General features: G+C 38.5%; 1 protein-coding gene across 1 annotated transcript in view; it reads right to left on the minus strand.

Annotated features, from left to right (window-relative positions):
* The window catches only part of PPP1CB (protein phosphatase 1 catalytic subunit beta), a 29,554-nt gene that overhangs the window by 11,337 nt on the left and 541 nt on the right, over nucleotides 1-17,676 (minus strand). The window contains exons 2-4 of the mRNA XM_063328657.1: nucleotides 5,479-5,610; nucleotides 1,848-2,078; nucleotides 1,408-1,512 (exon numbers count right to left, since the gene is read on the minus strand). Coding sequence (XP_063184727.1) covers nucleotides 1,408-1,512; nucleotides 1,848-2,078; nucleotides 5,479-5,610 — 468 coding nt within the window. The remainder of the gene's footprint in view (nucleotides 1-1,407; nucleotides 1,513-1,847; nucleotides 2,079-5,478; nucleotides 5,611-17,676) is intronic.

Genomic DNA, 17,676 nt, shown 5'->3' on the forward strand with positions numbered 1-17,676 from the left:
CAGAAGTGATTTTGTACCTCACATGCTTAAAATTATGAGATCTAGCTCATAAGATAGGCACCAGTTCTAAAAAAAGACAACACATTACACTGATTGAGAACGAGAGGAAAAGATTGAGAATTGATTTTCTCACAAGATGTGAGAAAACAAGTACTTTTTTTTAACATGTTAGTACTACCTGGAGACTGGCAAACTCAACTGTCTATCATTGCATTAATTCTGTATTTACAAACACATGGCAATACCTTAGAGCATATTATGCATAGCACTCTGATAGCTTATACTAGCAGGCACTGAAGGCAAAAGTTTCAATACAAGATGCAAGAAGAGCCAGGATTATTTTTAATGCAGGCAGAGCTCTTGCTGACACACTTGTAATTAGTAAAGGCAGGATGGCAGCCATCAATGCAAGTCTCAAAGTCTGGAAGTCTGCTCAGAAATTTTGGGTTCGTGCTATTTCTAATTCCAAATGGAGCTGGAGGTTTCTGCAGTGCTCTCTCACTTCCACTAATCTCTAATTGTCTCATTGACAATGCAGGTGTGACACCCATCACACCATCTCTGGATCAGTCAGTGCAAGGCACCAAGTTGCTTATTAATGGGGGCACTTGCAAAGATAGCTGCAAAAAGGTAGGATGGCTCTTACAGGTAGTAATTTGAAATTGTTTGATTGTTTGACTCTACATGCTCCCAAAAGCCTGTAAACATCACTGCCTGTAAAAACATGGGGAGTCCCCTTATATAGAGAACAGCACCCAAGTAAGTTCCAACATTCAGACAAGTCACAAGCCTCACTCAGGTCAACACAAAACACTTTTTTCACTATAAGAACAGGGCAGCACTGGGACAGGTGCCTACAGAATGGAGACTTTCCAATAGCAAAGGTTTTATGGAGTTAGAGCAAGCTATGGCTAACCGTCTCTAATGTTAACAAATGTCTTTCTTCAAGCAGCAGGCTTGTCTATGTGACTTCAGAGGTCCCTTCCACCAACATCTTACAAAACCAGCTAAAGAGACCAAAACTATAAAGCTGGGGTTACTTGTCAAAGTTATTCTTTCACTTCACTGCTAGGCTGCACTGACACATGGTTAACAGCAACAAATCATGTGGCAAATTAGGCAAGGATTCTAGCATTCAGTATCCTTCAGGGAGGGACACACTGATGGGAATACTTACAGACACACTCGCCCCTCAGACATGGAAGAACATGTGTATCAGGTAAGAATGACACCTGTCTGCTGCCAGGTGTACAGAAAAGCACAAGGCATAACAGTGACCTTTACAGACAATATAAGGTTAAATGTGTCCCCAGCCAAATATCAGGTATGCACATCCACACTCCATTTAGTATAGCATTAACCCAACGATCCGTTTAGACACAGCTTTAAAAACAGTCATAAGCTTACCTCCATGACAACAGAAGATCTTCTCATCCACAATGGCTGCAATAGGCAGACAGTTAAAACAGTCTGTGAAGGTCTTCCACAGCTTAATGTTAAATCTTCGCTTGCCTACAAGAACAGTGTGCAACATTAGGAAGAGAAGGGTGTGTTCTTAAAGCCAACCTGCAATATATATCACAACCTGACTAAAAATGTCATCAAACTGTCTTCAGAGGGCTTTATTTCTGTTAGCTTACTTCAGTTTCAATCTCCTGCAACAGCATGTCAAGGACAGCAGAGAGCAAATCATCATCCTCTAGAGTGACTTAACCTTGGTTTGAAATGTACTTTTAGAAGTTTCAAAGCAGGTTCACAGAATATTGAAATCCTTGCAGTACGAGTCACATCTCCAAAACACAATGCTAGTCTGTTACAGTCTTTCAAAAGAAAGAGGTTTTGCTTACATTCATCATAGAATCCATAGATCCGATTGATGCTAGCACACTCGTGATTTCCTCTTAAGAGAAAGAAGTTTTCCGGGTACTTGATTTTATATGCCAGTAACAGGCAAATTGTTTCCAGAGACTGTTTGCCCCTGTCTACATAATCTCCAAGGAAAAGATAATTAGCTTCCGGTGGGAATCCTCCATATTCAAATAATCGAAGCAAGTCTGTATACTGACCATGAATATCACCTGTATAAGAAAATGTTTACCGAGGATTAGTGCAACAACATAAAGAGTACACAAATCAAGAACTTAAGTCAGCCAATCACTTTTTATTAATTAATCTTAAGAAAAGCATTAATAGTTCTAAAAACAGACTGGCAGTAGGTATCAGAAAGGTTAGAACCATGTTAATATTGCAACCTGAAGTCCTCACTAAATGTAAATAATCCACAGTATTTGCAGAACTGCTATGTCTGCTACGAAGCCAATTTGAAAACCAAAAGCTACAGAAGTCTTCACATTTAAGCAGACAGCCAGCCTCTAATTGAACAGTTACATGGCCAGGAAGTCAATGTATTAAGAAAAAGTTAAGTCACATTATTTACTCCAAAAACAGATCAGTAAAGAATCTAGATATCGACTAGAGAGAAAACGAACATTGTGCTGGCACTAAGCACTTATTTCAAAGGTCAACTCCTTATCCTCCCATAACATTGCTGTACTAAGATTCCCATCCCTCAGCATTTAGGCTAAACTCCTCCTTTGATGCAATCGTTCACACAAAAACAGTACAGAGACTCAAAAGACTGATATCCCTTACAAGATACACAACCCTGCAGGTATATCTTAGGAAAAATAACTGTCATGGTACTCATCACACTGCCAGCTTTAAAATTAAGCAGGCTTTCCATGAAACAGCTCTGTGTGGCACTTATACCACCACAGCATATCATATCAGACTAGCCAAAGCTAACTCTGTGTGCTGCCCATAAGGTCAAAGAAGATACCAACGCTGCTCTACAGTAGCTTCCAGAACACACACAATTTATTCCAGATGACTGTAGAATTCATTACCAAAGTGACTGAATGCAAAAAAGCTATGCAAGAAGCCTTCAGTACAAGCTGTATGCTGTTTAAACTTAGTAGCTCCTCGCCCCTTCCACTAAACATTCCACAAACGTATTTTGATTTTTGCTGCTTGTTCAGTGGCAAAATCCTGACTTTGTCAGGCACAGCTACTCTCCTGGAGAGTGCCAGCTACTATGGCCTTAAAAAGGCAAAAAACCACACACAGACATCTCTCTACAACTTCTTCCATAACCTTAAAAAAGAAAAAAGCTTCCCAAACCTGTATGCTCTCCAGTTCAATTCTTAAAGCATACAGTGGTAAGAAGAGTACATAGCTATATTCCTCTTTACTCTTTCCAAGAGAAATGCAATACTTCCCTTCTTTAGGCTGCATTCTTCCCTACCTATTTCTCACTCAGGGAGAGGCATCACTTATCAATTTTCTTTAATAACAGGGAACACTATCTACTACCCAATTCCAGAAATAATCTGAAGTTTCACTGGCTAAAATCACTTTCATATACGATGCAACAAGAATGATTCCTATTCTACTTGTCATGCACAAATCTTCAGGTCACAACCAGAAGAAAACATAGGAGACTCCTCAGCAAGTCATTGCTATGCTGAGTATAGTACTCCAGAACTACACTATCAATACACTCCCCAGACTTCACCACCACCAGAATTAACTACCAAGTAAACGTACTACAGAAAGAATATTGTAATTGTGTTCATTGTCTAGAACTACTTTCAGTTACACATGAGCCAGAGGGACCAAAGCACTTAAAGGAACATTTTATAGAAACCATTTTGTAAAGCAACAAAAGTATTTACTACTCCATTCAAGGCACTCGGCATTTTAAAATACAGCTTCGTATGGGCACAAGCTGAATTGAAGTCTACCAGATACAAAGCCTTACAGTAAAAACTGCACCTATTTTAAAATGGATGTTTACATAAGAATATCTTTCATCTTACATTAAAACACAGCCATTCAAGATGTAAAAGCTTATTTTGAACTGACTTGACTACAAGACAAGACAATTCTTTAATGGTTCCTCAGGCATTGCCTGAACACACTAAAATAGTAGTTCAAAGCAGTACAGCTGCATATTTTGCTTTTGGTGAAAGTGATCATCTTTCCTTCACTTTTATCTAAATGCATCTTTTGACAATTGTTCTAATATTAAATTTAGATGCACCTGACACTTCCCAGTGCTATCACAGTGTTTGGAATCCAATTTAAAAGTAACAAACGCCTATTTAACTGTGCATTTGCTACCCTATTATTGTGCACCTAACAGTCCTTTCAACTGTCTCAATTTAAGGAAATGAGAAATTAACTTTGAAGGAGGCTAATTATACTTTGCCGACTGTGACTTATGTACAATCTAAATATTTAATTTGAGTTTTCATCTTTTCTTTATCTAGGAATACATTGAGACTACTGCAATCTTTTCAGTGCAACATAAACACAATGTGACAAAGCTGGATTTTACCTTCAACTTTATGTCATTAGGCAAGCTGGTCGGTTTTCCCTCCCCACCCTACCAAGCAATTAGTCATTTAAAAATGGCTTCGCCATTAGTGTTTGGTTTTGTTTGGGTTTGTTTTTTTTTTAATTGATAACATCCTCTCTTAATGTAAGAAGCATTGCTACATTAGGTCTGCCAGGAGGAAGCCTAAAAAGAAGCTAATCCATCTTTGAGCATGTCATTACTAACAAATTAAAAGACTGCTTCAATACTACAACACTTTTAAGAAGTCCAATTCAAGAAATTTTACTCTAAGACTGTGTCTGCTGTTAATAACTTGAAGGATTATAAGCCAGTATTTATTACAATACTTTTGTAACAGGTTTTTTTTTTTTACAAGCTTGCATACCTACTAACAGCAGCATACTTTTGAAGAAGTCTAGCGTCTTATAAGGGCTTAGAGGTAAAGAACACACACGCTTTAGTTTTATCCATATTTGACAGTAATAATGAGGTTTGTTAAACTTTCTGTAAAGCTCAAGGAATTTATTACATGGTAACTAAGACTAATTTAACAGTCTGCATCCGGTTGTATTTTTTTTTTCAATTCAAAGACTAACAATGCTTTCTTCCAACACTTTTTGATGTGTTCCATTTCACAACATGTAAAGATCTTTGTTTGCTTATGCTTTGAAGAGAGCAACTACGGCATTAAACACTTGCTTCCTTTTCTTTTAAAGCTGCTAACCACTAACTATCTCATAGTGTTCAGAAGAGTAGCAGCTCTGTACAAGCAGTCCCTAGGGAAGTACAGGGACAGGTTGCAAAATTCACACTAGACAAGGACAGAAGCAGCTCTTATTGCCAACGGAACTTGCTCCTAAGTAGTACCAGGAGCATCGGCGATCTGCCAACTGTTAACTGCCTTTTCTCAACTTAATCATATCTAAATTGAAAGTTACATTTAAGATTGTGAAGACCTCAGTCTAATCCGTATCACCCAAGTCAAGACCACTTGCCTATCTCAGTATCCTTTGAACCCATGTAGCATACAACTAGATTAAAATACCTACATAAAACAGATACACACGAAGTTTACATACCACAAATTTTCAGAGGTGCCTCTAGTTCCAGGAGAATAGGCTGGCTAAGAAATATTTCCCTTGATTTTATGCACAAGCCCCGAACTTCTGCTTCGGTCATCTGAACAATCTTCCCAGGACGACATCCTCGTACTGAAATGAGACATTTAACAATTGAAGGTAACTATCACAGGGATACACAGCAATAGGTAAGTGCAGATGAGCTGTATTTGAAATCTATATTTGACAAAAAACCAGCAGCACACTCCAACTTATATACCAAATGTATTGGAATTATGTATTCCAACGAATTATAAAATTAATCTCTGATACTGTAGTAACCTGTGCTTAAAGGTCTGTATGCATTCCTGTTAAATCAGGTTCTCAGAAAAAAGCAATTTAGGCCTTGCTTTCACCCGCATTTGGATAGATAGCATCTTCAAAGAGTGTTTAAATTAACAATCCCATTATACTAGAGCATTCACAATAGGCAAAAAAGTCCTCATAATCAAAATCCTGAAAACACTTTCATATTAGCAGAAAATAAACTTTAGGACTGTTGAGTTCAACAAGGCTAGCTAGCTAAATAAAAAAAAAAACAAACAAAACAACACAAAAACACAGGCACATTTACACTTTTGGCAGCTGAAATTGCCTTATTAGGAACATCACACTAAAAATTATGAAAGTTTGATGAAACCCTCATTCATATATAATGGCTCTTGAGCTATTGGAATCTTTATATCCAAATAAAGACATTCTAATTAGAATGAAATTGAATTCCTAAACCAGTAAGTCAGGTACTCAGACCTATATTTAGCACTTAGTTTTCTAAAGCATTCACATGTCATTGCACTCCAACCAACATCCTCTGGCAAGTTTATCTGCAGCTGCTTCTTTCCACAAATATCTATACAATTCCTCCGTCAGAGGCTTTAATATGTCTTTAGTGAGATGGCAAAATAGAACAAATGTGTCCGCACTTTGGTTGATCCAGTTCAGTCTTGCACCTCAGCATAAAGCAAACTTCAGAGTTCAAACTAATAAGCCAGAATGTATCAGCGTCTACAACAGGTGAACATCCTGTTCCGCCATCTGCTTGAGATGGAAGCAACATTCAGCATTAAACCACGGTAGTAGCTACAAAAGAAGGTAGTACGAAACTTTAGCAGTTCACATCCAAATACTTCCAAACTCAAACACAAAGTCATTACCTTGCAAAAATTTTAGCTGCAACTTCAGAAAGTGTAATAAGATAGATGTGCGAACTGAACAGCAAAAACTAGTTCTTCACATATAAAATAAGTTCCCGGCTTGGGCTTCCCCTCTCCAAAACAGGAGAGTAAAATGGCAACTTTTTTTTAAATTAAAAAATTAATATAACCTCTCTTTTGTTTTCATTTCCACTTAGGTCCTAGAAAACATACTTTACAGAGGAGATCACTATCATTACCTACATCGCGTAACAGGGAAAAAAGGATATGAGGGACAACAGTTTGTCCTAGGTCACCTAGTACTGCAGTCCAAAGTGTTAAGCTCAAAAAGCTCTGCTCTGGGTTATCACTGCGTACTTCTTCCAGTGGAACTACACATTTGACCATTCCAATATTGTGCTATGAATTTTTATTTTTTATTTTTAATAAACACCAGACACACTTGTTAAATTGAGGCTAGGAAGCAGCCACAGGAATATATGAAAAGGCAGAAATGAAGAATGCTTTTCTCAAGCAGAGAAGAGAAGATGTGAAACTAGTGTCAAAATACCAGGAGGGCTGGTCTATCTGCAGTGAGGATACACTGGAAATACTTCACTCATTAGAATCCCACAAGAACAAGGCTGTGGCATACAGGAGTTCTTTCAGTGAAACTCTGAATCAGTACCAGGTGATATTTACCATATGGTAAGTCACATTCCTTTTCCTTAATTAAGATTTCAACTGTACTTGAGAAAGTAAACAGCTTTTTAGTAACACTTTTTTGTTGCTATTCTTCATTGGCTTACATATTAAAAGCATACAAAGGCAGATGTTAGACACAATCAAGGTGACTAGAAAACAATAAATGCCTACAGGCTTCCACTTCACCATATCCCAAATATCTACTAAATGATGCACTTACAGATACATCTTCAGCACGGTAAGGATTATTAGCAAAAAAAAAAAAAATCTCAGGCTCGACAACTTTGCACAGAACTTGACTATCCGAAACACTCCAACAATCTCCACCTTTTCAAACGCTCACATTCCAGTAGCTTATAATGATCCCTTCCATAGACCAGAAACTCATGTTGATAGGCACAAGAAACTGTCACAATACTCAAGAAAGCTCCCACCTGAAAGAGTATGAGTCTTAATAACAAAACAGCTATAATTTTATTGAAGCAATTGTTGTGTTTTAAACCCATGGTTTATAAAATCAATGTCACACTGAAGAAGCATGCGGCACAACTAGCTTTTCAGTCCCATTTTTCCCCTCCACAAATCATGCATTCTTTTAACCTGTTTTGATAAGCAATGATAGTCTCCTCTGTATTTAACTACTTTCTTAATGTTTTGCAACACCGGAATTAAGCTGTTTCATGCAGAGTAAAGCCAAGAATGACTTAACTGCACACTTGTTACATCCACTCCAGTCTCAGAACTCAAACCCAGGAAAGCCCACCACACACGACATTAACGTTACCATAACTAGCATCAGACCAAGCACAGAGTCCAAAATTGACACAGCAGTTCAAGGAAGGCACTTAATACTTAAAGTGACTTTGATCCAATCAATATTTCTTAGAACATCAGCCTTTAGCTCCCTTTGAAACACATGGAGGTTTAAACTTGGAACAATTGCTTTATAGGATTGAGGTTTTAAGTGCTGCTGGAGTTTTGCACTATAAGACACAGTGAACATGCAGTTCCTGACTTCAAAATTAACTGCCATAGTCAGAGCACCCAGTGTCTTGATGTTAATTCTTTACTTTTTACAGTAGAGCCTTAAATGTTGCAAGCCCTTAACAGACAAAGCGGGCAGTGACTTATTACCACACTTGGGATTCTCCAGATAAGAGAAGTTTCTACAACTATGGCAAGTATGTCACTCTCAGAAGAGGAGACACCACACACCTAACCATTGCAGTTACCTCCAGCCCTTAGGAAGGGTACAAATGTTGGCCACCGCCCCTTTGTAAAGGCACCCTCGCCCCTCCATCCAAAGAGGCAGCAGCTCCACATAGCAAACATGTACGCTCAGTAACATCTGAAGTAGTACAAAGCCTGGGGTTTTATGAGGAATATTCATCAATAATATAGTTAAGAGACAAGAAGTTTTCTCCCACAATCCCCTGATCATCAATAAGGACACTACATACTGAAAAATGAGAAGCTAGTGCAACCCTGGATGCCTTAGCCCTTCACTGAATTCACAAAGGCACTGAAAGGTTTGCCAAGTAGTCACCTGAAACAGCTGTACCACAGCTGTGGTACACGTACACAAGCAAGACTAAGCACATCTTTCACCAGCTTACACTGCAACTAGAAATTTGGTCAAGTTTCCTTGACTCAGCCGAGCACTGTATGGATTGTAACCAAGAACATCTCTCACCGCATTTAGTTTTTTCAAAAGCCAAATCCTCAAGAACAGATTTAAGAGGAGGTTATGAGAATGAGATCAGGAGTGTAAGTGATGTTTTTCAGACTCATTTGCAAATTACTACAGCTAACCATTCTTAAAACATGCAAGTCATAGCTGCATGCGTTGCAGAATCTGTAGCTCACAAAAAGCCTTTAACAGCATTGGGAAAACCATCATTTTTAATGGTTGTCATTTACCCAGAGCAGAAACAGCACCTCAACATTAGAGGTAAATTAATTATCCTTAATCTAAGATGCAGATGCCGTAAACAAGCTCTGATTTACATAAGTCTTTGGTAGGGACAGTGATTCCTGTTGTAATACACAATCCCAAGTGCACAGCTCTCTGCCAGAACAAGCCTTTGCTGCAAAGGGCTTAAAGCAGAGTGGCATAGCAAGGAATACAGAGAATTAAAAGCAACTTCATGCATTGTACTGTCATGCTATTATTTTAGCACAATAGATCCTGTAGTAATCCAAAAGCTCCTCTATTCAATATTAAAATGGTCTCTGCGTCTTCACAATCTACTAACAGCAATTAGTAATCCGAGACACGAGTTGCACAGTGGCAGGAAAAACTTCAGCAAAAATAATTTTTTTTTTAATCACTCCAAATTCATGCCAGAGAGTAGCAGATTATGTAAGGCAATAGTGGAGAAGAAAAAAAAATAACACTAAGGAAAGTGAGATAAAAACTGGCTGTTGGAAGTTCTACAAGCATCGCTTTTTGCCACACTCTTTAATGAACTGAAGAAAATACGCTTACTCTATTCTGTCACACTGTTTCTCATGTGCCTCTAAGTAACTAAGCTGCTCATTTTGTGGCATCACTAATAGAAATTTCTTCAATTACTAAATCAGCTGCGGTATGCACAGCTGTCCTAAGCATTTATACTGTTCCCCAACACCACACGTGTCCTGTTTACAGGACAAAATACTCATGGTTTTAGTATAACATCAAAACCCCGACAGACTTCTAAGTACCATAAAAAATTAGGCAAGCATTATTGCTAAGAAGCAGCCTCCTCCTTTCCCTAGACTCTGCTTTTTTCTTTTTTTTTTTTTTTTTTTTTTGCAGGCATATGCATTTGTGGGGCCACACACGGTAAACTGCATCAGTGAACTGATCTTTTGTTTCTAGTACAGACACAACAAAGCAAAAACATCTAGATAGTTCCCCAAGCTGGAGAATAGATCGACTGTGAACTCAGGCTAGGACTAGTGAAGGAATAAGCAGCTGATTCTGCTTCTTTTCACAGTAACTCCAGCCAAGCTTGTTTCTGAAATTATGGCTTTAGAGATCTATTTTGCTAGAGTGTATCTAAAAAAAAACCCCAAAACTACAACATAAGACTGCAAGCATGCAATTTTACAAATTGCACACAAGCAATTTCCACAAGCTTACACTCCCCCTCAGACATTCTGTGGAATGTTTAATGATTGGTGATTAAAAACTACGACATTATACTCTATTTCTTGTAATTCAGAGTACTTTGTAGTATTTGATGAATCCTGAACTGCCTCCCAATAGTAGAAGCAGAATGGATTTGGAAGCCAAAAGTAGCATTACCTATGACTTCGAAAAAACCAAATAGTTCTTACACTGATTTTGGAAACATACTCTGAAGCTATCTGCTCTCATCATTTTTAAAATCCAGGTTACATATTTTCATGGGCTTAAGTCAGGAATCCTACATTGGATTTAGAAAGTGTCTTTCATTTTGTAAAGCAAAACTTCTATTCCCTCGAAATATTTTCTCTTATTTAAATTGTTCAGTTGTCATCCAGAAACAGCCACTCCCTATCTTGCAGCAAAACACAGTTAAGCCAGCAACGCAGGATTTCAAAGTTTCAGAATTGCTGTAACAGAACTAACCTTAGAATGGCTTTCATTCATGTGTTACACTGGTGGACAACAATAATATAAATGAAGCCCTGCCAGAGCTTGCTCAATTCAGTAAGAAGCATATTGCTGAATATACAGCCACTCTGCATGGCATACACAGCAAAGCCCTGTACCTTTCATAGAGCACATCATCCAAACTCCCCACTAAAAATAGAAGAATCAGCCTTCTAGGGAGGTTTTTTTTCCTGAAGAACTGTGCTTTTACATACAAGTACTCTTCAAATCTTAGTAAATTTGCTTTCACTGGATGCCCTTGATATTAAGTATTTTGCTGAAGAACATGGTGATTGCTTGTGAACTCAGTAGTAGTAGTAGGACTTATTTAACATCAAACAAATTCACTGCAGAGTAAGAGACTGTCCAAGCCTTTAATTTCTAACCAGGAAAACAGCCAAACGATACAGCATTCTTCTACCCAAACTTGAATTTATGTACTTAAAATACATGCTATCCAGCAGAATTAATGCTCATGGAGGAGGAGCTTCATTAGAAACTAATATCTAAAGTTGCTTCAGAGAATACCCAAATAAACCCACGAAAATCTTCAAGTGTCCCTACACCAACCTCTGCCCATTGTATTTGCTCTTCATGGGCCACCTGCTTCCTTACGCAGAGGTTCCATAAACTAACTCATGGTCTCAATCATCCTGCACAGTTCCAAGAATTGCCAACTCAAGGTTGAAGGGCAAAAATCACATTAATTACTCCATTCTGTAAGCAAAATGTGTAACCCTAATGCTTGTTATTGGTCTATATTTACTGTTCACTTAAACCTACTGTTCACTTGAACTTAAAACTCACAAAACTAGCAAAGCAGAAGGTAGAAGCCTCTCGCTACACTGTATTATACAAAGTGGTGGCAATTCCTATTCTAGTCCACTTGGAAGGCTAACCTAACATAAAAATTTCACGATACAGAGAATTTCAGCTTATTTTTCAAAGTTTGACTTTTCTTTTCCTATAAAGCAGTGCTAGTAAAATTCCTAAAATCTGAGAAAGGCAGAGGCAAATTACCAAGTTACTTCATAATCCTGAGAAGTACCAAGGAGAGAAGTTACTTGAGTTGTAATACAAAAAGCTAGGGTTTAAGATGACTTTTGCACCTCTTCAGTTTCTCAGGTATTTAACTGGCTACGGGGGATATACACACAAAAGCTTTATATCAAGCTTGATATTAAAAAAAAAAACCAAACCACAAAACACACAGAAGATGGTGCTGCGAAACTAAGATGACTTAGCTTATGTACTCAGACAAATCACATCACAGTAAGAGAAGGCAGTAAACAGGTTCATGTCTATGTTCAAATTATGAACCAGATACACATCACATTAGAGGCACCTCCAGTTGTAGTTAAAAGTAGATTCCCCTATACACGCACAGCCCTTCACTGAGTACAGCATCTGACCTTACTGGGTAATAGCCAAATACAGTACGCTTGATTTCAGTGTTAAATCTTTTTTTTTTTCCTGTTTTTTTTTTTCCCCTATTTTAAAATTTACATACTTAGACTTGGTGGTCACTAATGAGCATTTAATTGCAACTATCAAGTATTAAAAAACATCTAATCTACATTAAATAAAACCAGTGATTTTTTTTTCCTTTTATACTATGACTTAGCTGTACTCTGAGAAAGACCCTGAATAACTGAAGTAAAAAGTGTACTGCAGAATATCAAAATGAAATAGTTACTGAATCATGCAGCCTTGAAGTGGCAAAACAGCCAGCCAGAATAAAGGAACACCAGCGCACATTGCCTGACACTGGGCTCTTGGCCTTCACTGGAATTTTTCAAGCCAACTATCCCATTCGTCATGCACTTATAAAGCTAAAGATGAACTGGCCGATATCTGCACTGCTGTACAAACACAGAATCAAATGTCACTCTTCTTTCTATCCCTTCTCCCTGTTTCATACAACATCTACCCTCCTAGAAACACAGGAAAACTACCTGTTTGCTTCCTCTTTCTAAAGACTATTTCAAAAATACGTCCTTTGCAAGGAAATCCTTACTAATTTCTCCTTGTTTATTTTTCTAATAGCAGATTATCCAGTGATTTCACACCAAAACAGGTAATAACCCTTGTTTGTGCAAGGTTCACCTCCATGGTTTGTTTATATTGTTTTGCAACAGATCATTAAGGTCTATTTTTCTTCTCTGTAACTGCCTCTCTTTTTCATTATCAGTTCCAGAGCCTGTGGAACTGCAAGCACTACTACTGTATCATACCAGACGATCAGGCTGACTGGATATGTTAATTAGTTAAGACACTAACCAAACAAGAAATACATTACTGACCACAATACATTAGCCCAGTAGCTTTACAGCATTTAAAACTCAAGAAAAATCTCCACTATTTCATAAGCATTTGAAATCCAACTTCCATTTGAAAAATTGAATAATATTCAAATTTCTATCTTTATCACAACCTGCAAGACCTCCGAAATCAGAAGAAACTGAAGGTTGAGGCTTTCTTAGAAGACTTCACATGTCACAGAACAACCAGCTTTTATTAAGGCAATCATAAAAATCACACTTTGAGCTGAACATTGAAGAAACAACCACTCTCCATGTCTACTGGAAGTCTGACAACTCTTTTCTTGGGTAAGTATTTTCCCAGTTTTCTTGATGGATCAGTACTATCAGAACAAGTAGCCCTCCTAACCTCACTAAAAGTAATTTTGTTTTAGAGCAGATCCACATTAAGCTCCATCAACTGAATTCAAGTCGTTAATTTGAAATAGGTTAGCTACATTTAGGCAAGCAAGAGGCCTTGCCTAGGCAAGGTAAATTTGTTTGTACGGATATATAAATAAACCCTCTTCACAGAAACACAGCTTGTATTTAAGGCTACTATATGCCTGGGTTTCCCCCAAGTACATCTTCTCTTCCATGTGGTAAACTCCTTAGTGTTTACCAAGACAAACACCTATATATTTCAAAGCACAGAAAGTCCAGTCCAGGTGGGATGCATGATATCCAGAAATTTTAAGCGACACTTGCAGCACAAAAACAGGAAGCCCACCACTCAGACAGAAACACGCCAGTCTTACTTAACACCATCCACAGCAGTTTTTACAAGTAAGGTCACACATATTCCAGCATCCTTGCTTGGACATAGAGGGAACCTTTCCACACATCACCAAAGCTTGAATTAGCTTAGAACCTGGCTTATATTTACAGGGGGGATGGATACATGGTGTGCCTAGATAGGGCAAAACACAATGTATTCCACATCTGCTGTACTCATGACAGTGTCGTGTGTGTGCGCATACTCCTGTGCTGCCCACTGCTAGAAAGGACTAGGAAAATCTATCCACCAGATGGCATAGCTGGGAAGGTAGGAAGAAAAAAAAACAAATAACAAGAAAAGTCAGCACAATGAAGCAAAAATGAGGTGATCATCTTTTTGTGTACCACAGCACAAGTAAACCTGACCCATGACTAGAATTCTGAGTATTACTGCAAGAAGAAAACAGTCTTAAGACTAATTTGGCTTATTCATTTTCAAGGTCACACAAGTCTAGCAGTGTTTTAGCAGGGTTATGAAGTTTTGTGTTTACATGACCTGTAAGTCTTTGCAAATTCACTTATGAGTGATTTCTTTACCAAAAGAAGTCTTATAATAAAGCTAATAGTATCTCCAAAATTAGTCAGGCACACATTTAAGAGCACTAGCATCTCCCTCATTTTTCTAGTAAAGAAACGGGAATTTAAGTCTCGAGGTAGAAGTAAGAGAAAGCATTGCTACGTTCAGACTTTAAGCATACAGTATACACTTTAGTTTTACTTTCCTCTAAATAGGCATTATCTATAGGGTATCATTAACTAGTAACCAAGTATGAGACACACTGCAAGAGAAAGTCAATTCAAACCAAGCTGTTACCACTCCTAAATTCACCGATGAATAAAGAGGATAAGAAACTGGTATACATAAAAGAGCATGGAAGTGAAAAGTTAATGTCCTAGAAGACTATCACCATGCATTACACTATGAGTCAGTTGAGTCTTTCTGAAAGCTATCCCCAATTTAACTCAGGAGTTAATCAATCTGGCTCCCAGCACTCAAAAGATCTCTAAAATAACTATACATTCAAGATAAGCATGCATGCACATGCATTAAGAGCTGGAGAGAAGTTCTTGATGAATTCTCCCAAGCATCCTGGCTATAGGCCATCTCATATTGATATCTCAGAAAGAAGAAAAAAAACCCACAACACACGGAGGGTAACACGATCTAAGTAGGTAACTCCAACCAAAAGGCAAGTTACTGTGTCATGTAACTCAAAAGATACGTAGTCTTGAGCATCAAGAGTAAAAACAGAGTAGCCTAATTAAAGTAAGAGCAAGAACTCACGACAGCTACTATCACAGCCTAGAAACAGGTGTCACCAACCAGCAACCCAACAGCAGCAGGGAAGCTTCCTGTTGCTGAGGCTTTTGGTCTGTATTTGCCACCCTTTAAAAATGTACGTGCAGCAGCCACAGAAACACAATTGTAGACTGCTATTCAAACTTACAGGATCCACGTCACTTAAAGTAACCAAAAGGACTAAATATATACTGCATGACAACACTTCATAAAAGTGTCTTTTTATGATTTCAACATGCATTTTTAAAGCTCAAAACCCACATTTCCTTGTCCCTTAAGTCAAAGTTGAACTGGGAGTGATGGAGCCAAAAAACTTGCTGTAAACTAATTAATTGCTCCAGAGATAAGAGTCAAGAGAAATTTTTCTGCGCAAGCAGCGTGGGGAGGGATGCACAATCACTTTATCAGAACAGCTCAGCTAAGCAACAGCACAGGCTCCAGAACGTGAGATGCCAATTGCACAAAAAAAAAAAAGCTTCATTGTGAAACACTACTATTTGAACCACTGCTTAAAATATTGTACGCTAGCAGTACAAGAAGTAATATATGTTAAATGGAAGCAAAAATAATTCATATGCAATGCACTCTTTTTGTAGGTTTTTTTTTTTCAAATAGAACCTGCAAGAATCTATATTCCCTTTCAGATATAAGATAATGTACACAGCACCCTACTACTGCTAGCGGGTGACAAGCAGAGAAAAAATATCCCTTGAGAATCATCTTAATCTCTGCTCAGAGGGAGAAAGAGGGTGAGAAACAGAGATGAAAAATAATAAGCAAAACTTGGTTCAGAAGTTGCACATATGTATCCCTAAAGATTAAAGTACTATGGAACACAAAGCAGATTAGGTTGCTCAGACACAAGGCACCCAATCATAACCCCAAAAGCTAGAAAGTTGCAACACAAGTATTTATGCTGTATGTAAAAGGTACAGAACACATATTTTAAAAGTCTTAGTTAAAAAAAAGGATAAACAGAGTAATATTTAAGATAATAGCCGAACAATCCAACAAGTTACATACCAAAACACTGCAGAATCCCCTCTTCTTAAGGCAATCTATATTTAAGTAACTACACTGATGAGCAAAGAGGACAAGTACTTTCCAAATATATTTTTAAAGTCTCTCAAAAAAACCACCACCACCACACATATATGTGCATTTTGATGTCCCCAAAAAAATCCGAACTACTAACTCAATGTTTACTAGATTACTATCTGGTTTTTCTTAAAAACCTACCTACTAATCTGGGTTTCAACACCCAGAAAAAGGGAGTTTTATCTGTATTAGTGATCAAAGATAAACTTCAGCTCATGATACCTACAGGTTTCTTCATACTGTACTACGCTGCATACCTTAAATCACAAACATAAGCACAGTTGCCCAGAGCCTTTATGTATTTAAAATATTGATTTCGCTGTTGATAATTGAGTTTCACATCAAAAAGAAGATAGCAATTACTAAAAGAAAATCCTCAAAGCCCTAAAAACTCAGCTTTGTAGTAACTCTGCTAAACAAAACTTTCAGACTTTCAAAACTTGTTTCAGTTCCAGAACTGTACATACTCCATAAATTCCTCCCTTAAGACTTGTGCAAAGAGATCCAAGTATCCAAGGAGCACAGCAACCAAGTCAGCTAACAGCGCATACCCGTGCATGTACTCTGGTCTCCAACATACCAGGTATTTGTTGAATGTGGAATGAAAGATTAATGGCAGAAGAGGCCTAAGAAGACTAAATACTCAAGACATAACTTCAATAAAAAGAAAACGCTAGGAATAATTCCTCATCTCCTCCTAAAGCAGGGAGTAAGTCAGTTTCCTCCCTAGTTTAAAGAAATACTATTTAATACATACAAACCCCTTCATATCTTTTATTAGCCATCCGTGAGGGCCACTTTTGGAGAGTGCCCCGTAGGCAGGCGGAGGAATGTCAGCGCGCTAAATCCCTCTGCTCCCACTGACGCTCACGTACATACAATTCCACATCTAACACAGCTCGTACGCACAATTTTAAGCGGGGAAGACTGCGACCAGCCCAGCCGGAGGGAGGGAGGGAGGGAGAATGCCGCCCGTGGCTCTGCTAGCGAGGCTTCTCCAGCTCGCCCCTCAGCCAGGCAGCACCAGCGGCGGGGTGGGGGGGGGGGGGGGGGCAAGAAAGAAAGCGAGCCTTTTTATTTTCTTTTTTTAAATAGGAAAGCAGCCGCTTCGCCTAGGCAGGGGGGGCGGACCCCCGCGCACACCCGCGCCGGCAGGACGCCTAGAAGCGCCCCTCCGCCCTCCGGGGGGCCGGGCCCAGGGCCCAAGCCCCCTCCCAGCCGCCA

Source organism: Chroicocephalus ridibundus, chromosome 3, assembly GCF_963924245.1.
Source record: "Chroicocephalus ridibundus chromosome 3, bChrRid1.1, whole genome shotgun sequence".
NCBI classification, from domain to species: domain Eukaryota; kingdom Metazoa; phylum Chordata; class Aves; order Charadriiformes; family Laridae; genus Chroicocephalus; species Chroicocephalus ridibundus.